This window comes from Orycteropus afer, unplaced genomic scaffold, assembly GCF_000298275.1.
Source record: "Orycteropus afer afer isolate SDZICR_OR568_19922 unplaced genomic scaffold, OryAfe1.0 scaffold00015, whole genome shotgun sequence".
NCBI lineage: Eukaryota > Metazoa > Chordata > Mammalia > Tubulidentata > Orycteropodidae > Orycteropus > Orycteropus afer.
The window spans coordinates 6,857,998-6,871,015 of record NW_006921602.1 but is presented as its reverse complement, the minus strand read 5'-3'; the positions used below and the strand labels follow the sequence as shown (position 1 = coordinate 6,871,015).

The 13,018-nt window shown below is 47.9% G+C and overlaps 1 protein-coding gene across 1 annotated transcript in view; it reads right to left on the bottom strand.

Moving 5' to 3' along the window:
• The window catches only part of ITGA11 (integrin subunit alpha 11), a 153,222-nt gene that overhangs the window by 42,287 nt on the left and 97,917 nt on the right, over window positions 1-13,018 (bottom strand). Inside the window, exons 12-18 of the mRNA XM_042783262.1 lie at window positions 12,229-12,377; window positions 7,713-7,853; window positions 7,230-7,433; window positions 5,967-6,097; window positions 3,238-3,404; window positions 1,389-1,531; window positions 728-838 (exon numbers count right to left, since the gene is read on the bottom strand). Of these exons, the coding sequence (XP_042639196.1) occupies window positions 728-838; window positions 1,389-1,531; window positions 3,238-3,404; window positions 5,967-6,097; window positions 7,230-7,433; window positions 7,713-7,853; window positions 12,229-12,377 (1,046 nt within the window). The remainder of the gene's footprint in view (window positions 1-727; window positions 839-1,388; window positions 1,532-3,237; window positions 3,405-5,966; window positions 6,098-7,229; window positions 7,434-7,712; window positions 7,854-12,228; window positions 12,378-13,018) is intronic.

Genomic DNA, 13,018 nt, shown 5'->3' with positions numbered 1-13,018 from the left:
AAAAAAAAAAAAAAAAAAAAAAAATGCTGGTGCCCCTAGAGGCAAGGATTAGCAAATGTGGTTGAGTGGGGAGTTCATATCCCACCATGAGGCTAAAAAAAAACACCAAACTCACTGCCGTTGTGTCTGTCCCGACTCATAGCAACCCCTCCTTGGGTTTCCAAGGTGGTTATCTCTATAGAAGTAGATTCCCCAATCTTCCTTCTGAGTAGTGGTTGGTGGGATTGAACCACCAGCCTTGTGGTTAACAGTCAAATGCCTTAGGCACTATAGTATACCACCAGTTAGAAGAACTTATTTCTGGAATAGTTAGGAGCAGGCTGGGGGTGTGGGTTTGTCTGTTCATCAGTTAGTCACTCAATAAGCAGAAGCCCACTCTCCAGACTTGGACTCTGGGTGGCTGCAGTGCCCTCTCTGGCCTCAGTAGCCTCATCTGTAAGTGAAGGAGGTAGGTGGTTAAGATCTAAGGTCACTTCTGGTTCTATGGCTCTCTGTCTTTCTCCAGCACCTACTCAGTGCCCTCCCTATGTTGGGGGAACCCCACACAGGAGAAGACCTAGTCCTTGCCTTCTAGAAATTGTTCTGCAAATAGCGAGCACAGGTCACCAGGGAGAAGCCACGGTGTGGGCTTGTCAGGGTGGCAGTAGGGAAAGCATGGAGGGGAAGGTTTCTCTGCACTTATGGGGCCCTGTGTGCCAGTTCGTGTGCCTAGCATGCCAGCACCTACCGAGACTCTGAGGGTTGTGGGCCAGCCATCATCCAGCATAGGGCCGTGGTCAGGATCCTCCAGGGCATACTCTACTGAGAAGGTCACTGGCTTAGTGTAGTCAGCAGTGTCCTGTGGGGGACGAGGTAAGGGAAGAGGTGAGGGAGGGAGAAGGGTACACCAGTTCTGGCTGGGCCCACTGATGGTGGGAGACAGAGGAGCTGTCATTGGTGGCTGGATGGGGGTTCCCAGTAGGGTCCATAGAGGAAAAGAGTGTGCTGCATGGACAAGGTGCTCATGGGTCAGTTTATGCCAACCCAGCTCCTGCTCATCCTTCAAAGCCTGGCTTCCATAGTCCCAAGATCTCAGCCTCCATAAAGCCAGGCAGTATGGACCCACTGGATCCTCTGGGGTGCCCCCACATCTGAGAGCTGGGGAGGAAGAGATTGTAGAGGGATTCAGTGAGGTGGTAAGTGTGCCCATGGCCCTTTCTCTGAAGCATAAGGTGGACTATTGTAGGCCAAAGGTTAGGACACTGCCTGCTGGGCTGGCCTCCTGTGGTCTGCTGGGGGCTCAGCACCATCTGGCACTTGCTAGGCTCCCTTGCCTCTCCCATGGCAGGTACCTGTCCCCGTAGGAGCCTGGGCTCTCCTGGCTAAGGCTGCTGGGGCATCAGGCTCACCAGGACATGGAAGTTAATCCGCTCACAGTGCTCTTGGCCAGATGAGAGCAGGACAGCCCTGTGGGTATATCGATCCCCGCCCTCGTCCAGGTGGGCCCGTGGTGTGTACCGTCTCTCATCCATGGTGGCATTGTACTTGAGGCCTGGAGGAGGGGAGAGGGCAGGTAGACCACAAAGATGGAGCCATATACTACCTAAGACCATTTTCCTCACTTCTAAAATTGCCTCTGGAAGGCTGGCAGTTCAAACCCACTCCTCAGAAGGAAGGTTGGGCAATCTATTTCTGTAGAGATACTGCTTTGGAAACCCAAGGAGGGGCGCTATGAGTCGGATCTGACTCAATGGTAGTGAGTTTGGTTATTTTTTGTTTCTGGAAAGTCTAGCTTTCCAGCGAGCGTTCCAGCTGACCAAGGAAGAACTGTACCTCTCTTCCCTTGTGAGCTGGAATCTTCCATGTAGAGAGCAAGTGGTGTAGTGAATAAAGGGGAGAAGGAGGGAACTGAAGAGCGGAAGAAGGCAGAGAGAGAGGTGGATCAAGAGGGTAAGGAAAGAGGAGGAGAAATGGAGGGGTAAGTGCACATGGCAGAAAAGGAGAGGAGGCAGGATGGGGGCCAGGGTGATGACCCAGTATTAGCCCCCCTGGAGTCAGCATATCCCTCCATCTCTCACCCAGATCTTGCCCTCAGCCCCGGGCTTCCCTCAGAACCTCCGCAGGGCAGTTCCTGCCCACACTAAGGAGGAGCTGGCCAGGCCCAGCCCACTGGCTCTTCACACCTAGGACATCATCTGGAGGTTAACAGTAAGGTCAGGTAGGATGACCTTTTGCTAATTCTTGGAAAGGCTCAGTCTCTTTTCCTGAATCCCAACCAGTCCTGTGAGTGCTCCAGGTTTTTGTATTTTTCTTCTTTCATAGATGGAAGTCGAAAGAGGACACAGCCACCCAGGCTTGCCCTTACGTTCCTCTTTCTTCTGGGACACACAACTCTCCTTTATCAGCTGGTCCTCCTCCTGGCCTAGAAGCTGCTTTGCAGTCCCCACACCCAGCACTGGCCTCACCAGGTTCCAGAGCCTGCAGCTCTTAACTTCCTGGGTCTGCCAGTGCTCAGGGCTGTCCTATGCAGGGGTCTGACCCTCCTCCTGGCCGGAAGTTACAGATTCTCAGAAGGTAACAACCTGCCTCAGGCTTACACTCACTTCTGAGTGGTGACCACTGTTGCTGGAGTCTTCATTTGCTTGACCCCTGGATTCTAGCTACCCCCTTGCTGGCTCCTGGGCTGGACTGTTCTCTGGATTCAGGCTGACTTCTTGGTTTTCACACCTCAGTTTGTTTAGTTGCTTTCAGTCCCTTGTTCTGATCTAATCTGCACCCAGACTCCTTCCCTTGGCTTTTCCCTGTTTGTTCATCCTTGCTCACTGCTATGTTCACCCTGGCATAATATGCCCTTTCTGCACATGCAGCATGATCTTCATAAAGAGACAGACCATGGTGACATGCTTAGAGCATTGAATGGGCATTTAACTCCTTGCCATCAAGTTGATTCCAACGCATAGTGAACCCATGTGTTACAGGGTAGGGTTTTCTTGGCTATAATCTTTACAGAAGCAGATAACCAGGCTTTTCTTCTGCAGCATTGCTGGGTGGGCTCGAATCACCAATCTTTAGGTTAGTAGTCAAACGCAAACCATTCGCACCACTCAGGGACCTTGAATGAGCATCTAGCTGTCATTGAAGGAGGCTGTAGCACCTATAACCTATTTCAAAGAAAGCCCAGGCTTTGAGGCAGAGCAATCCCAAAGTCAAAGGGAAAGAGGAAGGAGGGGATAGGGAGAGAGGCAGGGCCTGGTTTACCGACAGTTTCTGTTTGGAAATAGGGTGCCAGGAAGACAGGCGTGAAGCAGAGGAAGGCAGCCAGGCAGGTGGCATCCCTCCCGCTGCGTGTGCAGTCCCTGTGGAAGATGTTGATCTTGGGTGGCTCAAAGTGGAGGCTGGCATTGATCTGTACCACAGGACGTGACCTGCAAGAGAAGGGCCAGTGAGCTGAGGACGGGCAGGGCTGGGCTGCTCTGCTGTGACCATGGGGAGGGTGGAGAACTAGATGGGAATGGAATCTGCAAAGCCAGTCCTGAAGGGTGAGGTGAGGTACGGGGCAGAGAGGGTAGAATTTCCAGCTGCCAGAGGAGAAGATTGGGCAAAAAAGTGCACAGGTGGACAAGGGGCTTAGTACCTCATAACCCCTCAAGGTGGCCCTTCATTTCTCTAGGGGCTATACTTGCCACAAACTATCCTGACTTCCTTTGCTTCTTGTCACCTTTTAGAGCTGTGGTTCCCAGCCCTGGCAATACATAGAATAATCTGGACAGGTTTGAAAAAGTCTGGTCACCAAATTGCATCCCAAGACAAATCAGAATCTTTGGGGCTCGCAGTAAGACTCGAACATCAACATTTCTTAAAGCAGCTCTTCTCAAATTCTCAAATTTTCATATGCTTGCAAGCCCCCTGGGGATCTTTAAAAACACAGATTCTGATTCAATAGATTGGCAGAAAGTCTGTATTTTTAATGAGCTCTGAGGCTTTAAAAATGCCACAGATGATTCCAATGGGCAGACATGGTTGAGAACCACGGAGTTTCACCTTTAAGTCTTCCCAGAGGGCTTGGCCCACAATTTCATCACTATTTAAATAACGATTAAGGTCTAGATTTCAAAAGTCAGAACTTTATCACATTTTTTCTGTGAGACTGATTCTCTTGTGTGTGCCTATATGTGAGAACATGCACATGTAGGTCTTGTTTCCTATGGAGGACTTAGTTTATGTATTACCCTAAAGACTCACCAGGCCATGTCTACCCCCTTCCCTGAGACTTGGTCACCTGTATTGCTTCCTGGCTGGTACTGACATCGCAAATAACTTTATCAATGGCTTTAAAGCAACCACCTAAGGCCTAAGAGCCTCTATGTGTAGCACAACCTTCAGAGGGTCATGGTACCTGTACACTGGACTGTGCTAGACCAGCAGCAATGCTAGCTTCCCCAATACTGCTTAGAGGGGCCACAACTTGGAAGTTTGGGGCAGCTGATGCTTTAGCCATGGAATAAAGGGGGTATGAAGGAGGCAGCAGATAAAGTGCTGCCTTTCCTCCCCTACAGTGGACTGTTGCAAGAGGCAGAGGTTCTAAACCATCTCTTGGGAGACATCCTGAGATACTGAGCATTTAGCTGCACGTGTTGTGAAGCCATGGCTAGTCAGTAATGTGCCCCCTCTCATCTGTTCTCCTTTCCTGCTTCAGTTTCCCCTTTTTCCTCACTTTTGCTTCTGGGATGGAAAACTCTCCCTTTTCCCAAGCAATTAACACACATGCTTTTGCCTCAGGAACCCAGATTGAGCCATTTCCACAATTGAACTGTAATATTCTTGAGGACTAGGACCACATTCTCGCCTTTCTTCCCCTTAGGAAGTCATATTATATCTTTGTTTAATGCCTTTTAAAAATTGTATGAAATGAGATTGCATTCATGTGAAGTTACATACAGGGGGAAAAAAGATCAGAAGGAGATCCTCCATTGCGTTAATAGTGGTAAAGTTAAGGAGATGGGACTCTGAGTGACTTTTTCTTTATTTTACAGTTTTTCTTTATTATATTTATGATGAAATATCTCAAGATATATATAAAAGAAGCTCAAATCATGATATTTATTTTTTGTTGTTGTTCAAAAAGTAGTTAACAGTCACAGAATAATTTGTGTATGAATTTTGATGGGAATTTAATTTTCTGTGTGAACTTTCACCTAAAACAATAAAATACTAAAATAAAAATAGTAGTTATAGGCTCTTTCATTTATTTATTTTTAATCTTTAAAGTTTTTAAAAAAATATTTGGGTAGAAGTTTACGGAGCAAATTCGTTTTCCATGCAACAGTTCATACACATTTTATCTCATGACACTGACTGCAATTCCCCACAATGTGATAGCTCTCTTCCCACTTCCTTGCTATGGGCTCTTTTAAAAGCAATTTGTATGAAAGTTATTTATTTATTTATTTTTTAAAGAGGCAGGTCATTGCTAAAAGGAGACCATGAATGCAGATATACGGTATATCTGATGATGGGGTGGTGAAGAAATGAGGCCTACCCTCCCCTCAAGAAAGGAAACCAGAGGTCAGAGGTTTGGATGGAAAACATCTCTGTATTACAGAAACATTCTTTCACTGTAGGTGAGAAGGGCGGATCCTTCCAGCTGGTAAGAACACATCCAGCCTGTCCCTTTAATTACCTTCAAAAGCTGAAGTGGGAGAAATGCCCAAGTAGTCAGAACTTTTATTAGCATAAATTCTAACAGGGGCTTTTAGACACAAAGTTGGTACAAAGTCCTAGAACTCTATTCAGAAAAGGGATTTGGACTTCCATATAAGTCACAGTGAGTCCATTAAAAAGAAAAAAGTTATAATCATGATGGAATAAAAACAGGATGTCTGCCTGATAATGGCTAAAGATAAGGGACAAAAATCCTAAAGGCATATCTTTTTAACCCTTTGTGGCCCTCCTGAGGGCTAAGAGTCAAGAAAAGGCGGGGGACCAACCACAAGATCACAGCATTGCCAAGGGTGCCCACTGCCAGGTCCACAAGCCCATCCTCGTTGAGGTCCAGTTCCCCATGGATGCTGCAGCCGAAATACTGGAGGCCAGGAGCTAAATCGGAGGCTGAGATTCTCTGCAGGGAGTGGAAGGACAAAACTGAGAGTATGCACCACTGTTGGAGAAGGCTGGGCAGGACAACCCTAAAGAGGAGCAACAATTGGGAGTCCGGGAGAGAGCCTACTAGAAACTATGAAGAACTTCCCCAGTCCACAGCCATTCCTCCCCTGGCCTGTCATGGCTCCTGAAAATCCTACCATGAGGTCATTCTTTTGGACTAAAATATCATGTCTCAAGAGGCCCCCATTCAATGTAAATACACGTGTTACCTGGCAGGGTTATATATTTAACCCATCCTCATCTCTAGCCTTCCTATATTTATGTAACTGTCTTAGTAAGTAGGAGCCCTACTTAATAAGTGGTGCAGTAGTTAAGTATTTGGCTGCTAACTGAAAGGCCATTGGTTTGAACCCACCAGCCACTCCACAGGAAAAAGATATAGCAGTCTGCTTCTGTGAAGATTGCAGCCTTGGCAACTGTATGGAGCAGTTCCACTCTGACCTATAAGGTTGCTATGAGTTGGAATTGACTTGCTGGCAATGGGTTTTTATCTCACTAATTAAACAGGTAGGCAAAAATGATGGCCTGAGAAGATGGGACCTGGGATGGGTCAGTTTGAGGAGCAAGCTTGAAGGCAGGAGTGCTGCAGTCACTTGCATAAGTGTGTGTAGAGGGAGAGTAAGGTTCAGGTGGTCCCCTGGCATTTTTTTTGTGGGGGTAGGCATAAAGGTAAGTGGGGTGAGGATGCCAGAAGGGGTGATGGGACAAAATGTACCCATTTCAAAGTTTTGACTTGAGGCAAGTATAGCTAGGGCAGATTAGAGTTCCTTACTGTGTGACAACACAGAAGAAAGTCCTGAGCCATATGACCAGGCATGAACTTCTGGGACTCCTAACCAGATGCTGTAGTGTTGATGCATGGTGACCCCATGTGTGTCAGAACAGAACTGTACTCCATAGGGTTTGCAAAGATGGATTTTCAGAAGTATATAGCCAGGCCTTTCTTCCAAGGCACCTCTTGGTAGACTCTTGCCAATCTTTTGGTTAGCACCAAGTGTGTTCCCCATTTGCACCACCCAGGAACTCCTCTAGGGCTCCTAGTCCTATGCTGTTTATCACATTGACTCATTCCCTACAGGGAACATTACCTGCTTAGGTTTCTTTAGGAGGATGTCTTGGAAGCCATGGAAGATGTAGATGACTCCTGCATGGTTGTCCTCCAAAGGGGCTCCCACCACCACGTCGTTGTAGGAATCTTGATTGAGGTCTCGAACTGAGGCAATGGAGGCCCCAAATCGGGCATTCTGGTAACTGTGGGAATCCTTCAATGTTCCATTATAAACAAATCGATTCTGCAAAGCCAGGGGCAGGGAAAGGCTCAGGGGGCCTTGGCAAAGGCCCTCAGAGTCATGACTCCCTCGGGTCTGCAGCGCCCTTCTTCCACCCCATTTTTCCAGAGTTTTCTCTCTGGCTGTGTGTGCCCAGCAACAGTGGAGATTCCTATTCTCCCCTGGCCTGGTTCCAACAGGTGGGCACTGATTTTTCTTGTAACCCAATTTCCCTTGTGGTTACCCAAGTCCAAACAGAGGCGAGGTGTCCCTGAAAAGCTTCCCGCCCCTGCCCAGCAGTACCTGTCTCAGGTTGTAGACATACACCTTGCCCCGCTCCCAGCCCTCGCTGAAGTACATGGGTGCGCCCACCAGCAGGACATCAGTCACACCGTCGCTGTTGATGTCCACCGAAGTGATCTCACTCCCATAGTAAGAGCCTATCTGTGGCACAGGGATAGGGACAGGGAAGAGGGGCCGGGTGTGCCTCTCACACCATGGACACCCCTCACCTTACTGGTCCCCAGTGAAGGGAAACCCATGGAGGGAAGCCATATCCTTTGACTCAGAAGTTTTTGTGAACAACTGGATCCTCCTCTTCCCTCATCCTCTATTTCCTATCTTTCCCTTGGAGCTGACTTGTCTATTTTCATTTGTCCTTCTGTTCTTCCTTCTTTTCCCCTTCCGTTCTTCTTGTTCCCAACTCTCCTTTCTTTCTTTTATTCTTATTAAGGGCCATTTATTCTTATTATAAAAGTAACACATTAAATGACAAATAAAATGAGGAAAGTACAAAGAAGATTATGTTATTGTGTGCCATCGAATTGGACCCGACTCTTAGCGACCCCTCCTTGGGTTTCTGAGGCAGTATCACTGTGGAAGTAGATTGCCCCATCTTCCTTCCGAGGAGGGGCTGGTGGGTTTGAACTGCCAGCCTTCTGGTTAGCAGTCAAGTGCCTTAGACACTATGCTACCAGAGCTCCCAAAGAAGATTATAGAGGCAAGTAAAAGTTACTCATCATTTCAACAAGGAGCCCTGGTAGCACAATGGCTAAATACTCGGCTGCTAACTGAAAGGTTGGCAGTTTGAACCCACCAGCAGCTCTGCTGTAGAAAAGAACTGGCAATCTGCTTCCATAAAGATTACAGCCTGGGAAGCCCTGTGGGGCAGTTCTACTTTGTCATGTAGGGTCACTAGGAGTTGGAATCGACTCGATGGAACACAACAATAGTCCCAACATCCAACAATAACTACAATGAACATTTTGGTGTATTTTCTTGTAGTCTTTTTCTCTAGGGTGTGTTGCATGTTTGTATATATATGTGTATATTTTAATTTTAATTTACTAAACTATATCATATATACACAGTTTTTATAATTATTTTTTAATAAACTAAAAGGAGGGGGTTGCCAGAGTTGGGTCCAATTTGACGGCAAATAACAACAACAATGTAAAATGAATATTTTCTCTATGATACATATTTTTTTCCTACAAAATGATCGTTGATGATTCTATAATATTCCAAATTATACGCTTGCTACAGTTCCCTGGGTGGCACTTGTACAGATTTCCAGGTCTTTTCTACTGCAGAGATGCTGGTGGGTTCAAACCGCCAACATTTCAGTTAGCAGCCGAGTATTTAGCCATTGTGCTACCAGAGCTCCTTGTTTAAATTATGGGTAACTTTCATTTGCCTCTTTATAATCTTCTTCGTATTTTCTTCTTTTTTCTTTTTTGTCATTTAATGTGTCACTTTTGTAATCAGAATAACCTAAATTTTAGAGGTTTTAACCCATCCAGTGGTGCGGCTTAAAAAAGCCTTGGCGATCTGCTTCCTTCAAGATTACAGCTAAGAAAACCCTAAGGACCAGTTTTACTCTAACACACGGGGTCACCATAGGTTGGAGTTGACTTAACGACACTAGGATGCATGTACAGACTCGTATTTAATAAATTTAATCAATTTTCTATTGTTGGACATTTAGCTTGTTTTCATTTTTTAATATCACAAATGACCAAGATTCACATCTTTGGTCATGTATGATGGTGATTTCTTTTCAGTATTTGAGTGCTTGCTGTGGTCCCCTCCTGCCTTGGTGGCTGGGCTCTCCGTTCATTGAAGGCACCATTCACCCTCCAGTCAAAACCTGAAGATCCTCCCTGGTTCCACCCCTTCACCTCTCCCATCTGCAGTCTACCAGCAAGTCCTGCCTGGTGTATTCTAAACAGATTTCCAATCTTTAGGCCTCCCTCCTCCACTACTTCTTCCCTTGGTGAGGTCTTTGATCACTTTTGAAAGCCTTTCTTCCTCCAGTCTGGCCCCTAATCCACCCTCCCTGGCAGCCCGAGTGTGCCTCTAACAGCTGCACACACTGCTCCCTTGATTTTGGGATGAAGTCCAAACTTTTCTTCATGATCCTGCTGGAATGGCCTCCCACCTTCCCCAGCCTCTGTCTCACCACCCTCTGCTCCTTAGGCTTGCTCCAGTCATACCCAGTTATTTTTCCTCTCCAAAAGCCCCAGGCCTTGGCTGGGTTCCAGGTCTCCCCCAGCACACACCTTCCTCCTGCCTGGGCCCCTCTCCCTTCCTCTCTCCAGCAGCTAATGTCTTTTCATCCCTCAGGTCTCAGCTGAAACATCACTTCCTATCAGAAGGTGGCAGGGACCTGGTCACTCCACTTCAAGCCTGCCAATGGGTGTCCCTCCTCAGTGCTCCCTTAGCCCCATGCTCCTCCCACCCAGCAACTGCTCCTCCATGGGAGCCTCCTAAGGCTGAGGATTGTGCCTATTGTACTCACCTCCCAACCTGGGTATTGTGCCAGGCACATTAGTAACCAGTTGGCATCAAGTTGATTCTGACTCAGGGTGCCCCCTGTATGTCAGAGTGTAACTGTGCTCCACAGGGTTTTCCATGACTGATTTTTTAGAAGCAAAACACCAGGCCTTTCTTCTGAGGCATTTCTGGGTACACCTGAGCCTCCAGCCTTTTGGTTAGCTTAATTTTGGGGGTGCTTAACTGCACTGCCCAGGCCCTCTGCCTAGCACATTAAGAGATACTTAATAAATATTTATTGAACCAATGGGTTGCTTAGCTAAGACAAGGAGCCCTTCCCAAGGACAGGCCCTGTGTGAGATGCTTTACAGCCTTGGGGTAATTTCTCTGAGCCTCAGCTCCCTTTGGAGCGATCACCCTCCTCATCTTACAGAGGAAGAAAGGAAGCTCAGAGAGTTCAAATCTCTTGCCCAAAGTCAGAAAGCTCTTTGGGCCAAGTTGGGCTGGAACCTGACCCCAGAGCTCATCACTGTCCCTCCTCCCCATCCTGGCTTAGGGGGCTTTCAGAAGAAAGTCTCAAGTGTTAAAAGCTTTTAACTGAGGAGAAAGATAAAAGTACAGAAGAGAGAAAAAGAAATAATAAACATGGCAAAAGGCAATGTGCCTGTATAAAGTAATTAAGAAGCAGACAGAGAGAGCAATAGGGGAGGGGGAGGGAAAGACATGTCTAAATATGTGGCCTCAGCTATGTGGGTCACCATGATTTGGAGTTCACTTAATTTAGCTGCCTTCAGCACTGTGGTTTCTCATTCGGATGTTGGAGGCGGAACTGGGCAGGAAAAATGTCATAAATTCATCAGCAAATTCCCTCCAGCTCTCAAGGTCTAGGCTTAAATTCCTGAAAGAGCCAGGCCTGGGCTGGGTGTGGGCCGGCAGGCAGGATTGAGGCTGGGAGAGGGAGCCCCTGCTGGGGTCTGCTAGCGCCCCTTGAAACAGGAAGAGGAATGGCAGAATGTTGGCTCCCTTCAGCTAGAGGGATTTAAGTCAAGCTCAGGAGAAGCTTCTCATGGTGAGAAGGCAAGGGCAGTACGATATGCCGGGGACGGGGCTATTCCAAGGCTTAGGAGAGCAGGGTGACAGCTGGGAACAACAAGGTAAAGGCCTGGTCAGGACCCAGCTCAGGCGCAGGGCGCCATGGTTGCTACCAGTCAGGAAGCACTCAGGCCTGGTTTGGGAGCTGTAGGGATCAGGAAGTGGTATGATCAAAGAGAGCCCGATCCTAAAGACTGGATTCTCAGCTTGCCAGCTAACTGCCATCTAACTTTGGAAAAAGCTGTGTGGCTTCTCAGGGCCTCCGTTTTCCTCAGCTATTGAAATGGCTTGGTGTAGAACACTGTTTTCTGATCTCTTCACCACCAATGAACCCTATCATAGCTTTCCAATTTGCATTCATGATCATCTAACACGAGATTCTTAGCAACACAGTCTGGTTGCCAACCACATCCCAAGTGGGGCATGGTGTTACCATTCTGCCTTGCTCTGATTCCAGGAAAAGGGACGAATCAGCACCATGGTGAGACCATAGGGCCTTGCTGTGGGTGGATGCACATGAAGGTGGTTTGAGGAGTATGGTTGCCCCTTGAGGATGCCCAGGGGCCTGAGCAGGCCAGGCTGGGAAGGCGTAGTCTACATGGTCCCTCTAGCCCTGGCCTCTAGGACATGAACTCTGGGATAGCACAGAGATCTGCACCTGAGAAGTGGCTGTAGTCAAATAAATGCACCAGAAACAAGAAGTCCATGAAATGGAGGCAAGAAATTCTACTAGATCCTCCCAGCTATCATAGCAGGACCAGAGCCTGGCTGTCTGGGGAGAGGAGGCTCTAGGACTTTTGTGGGTCTAGGGACAGCCCTACTGAGAGGGAAGAGATGAATTTCAAGTCCCCTCCATACCTCGTCTCTGCCTGTGTTCACCACTTTTTCTGTTTGTGTGACCTGTCCCCTTATCCCACTACCCGCCCCTTATCCCAGCTCCCCACCCCCTTACCTGCTCGCCCCGCAGAGCCTGGTGGATGGTGAGGCTCCGGTTGTTGAGCATGGTGAACAGGATGACTTTGCCCGTGTGGTTGAACCGGGGCGCTCCAGCCACGTACACCCGCCCCTGCCTGGAGGACACGACCGATGTGACTGTGTACCCTGCCGTAGGAGGAAACAGGCTGGTCTCTGGTGTGGGTCCCCAGGAAGCCCTTTCAAGGCAGGGTGCTTGGCTCATTTGTGCCAGAGGACAGCTGTGAAAGGAGTGGACTTAGGGAAGGCTAGGCTGAGCAGATGTGCTCATGAGGGGCAGTAATTCCCAGGGACAGCTGGGGAGACCTGGAAGAGGCAGGCTCAGGAGAGGGGTTTCTAGGTGTGGGGAAACCCATTGCATCCCACCCCCTACTGGAGGGAATAAGGAAAGCCAGGTAAGGCCACGGACATCCAGCATGGCTGACCTGAAATGCACACCTTCATTCCTTCACCCTCCTCACAAGCACCTTCACAGCCACATGGAGGAGGGAGATGGGCCAGCTCTAGCTACACATCATTTCATATTGGGCAGACTTTGCTTTTGGTCCCCTCCCATCTCCATAAGCCCTTGCTAAGTGGGTCACTCGCTGATAACTAGAATGTGGGCTGAAAAGGTGTAAGCAATTGTTCCCCTTTGGGTATTTACACAGGGTCTTAGGAGATTCTTTTTTTTTTTTTTTAATTAGGATTTGGGTGAAGATTTACAGAGTAAATTCACTTTTCATACAGCAGTTCACATATACTTTGTCTCATGACATTGACCAAAATTT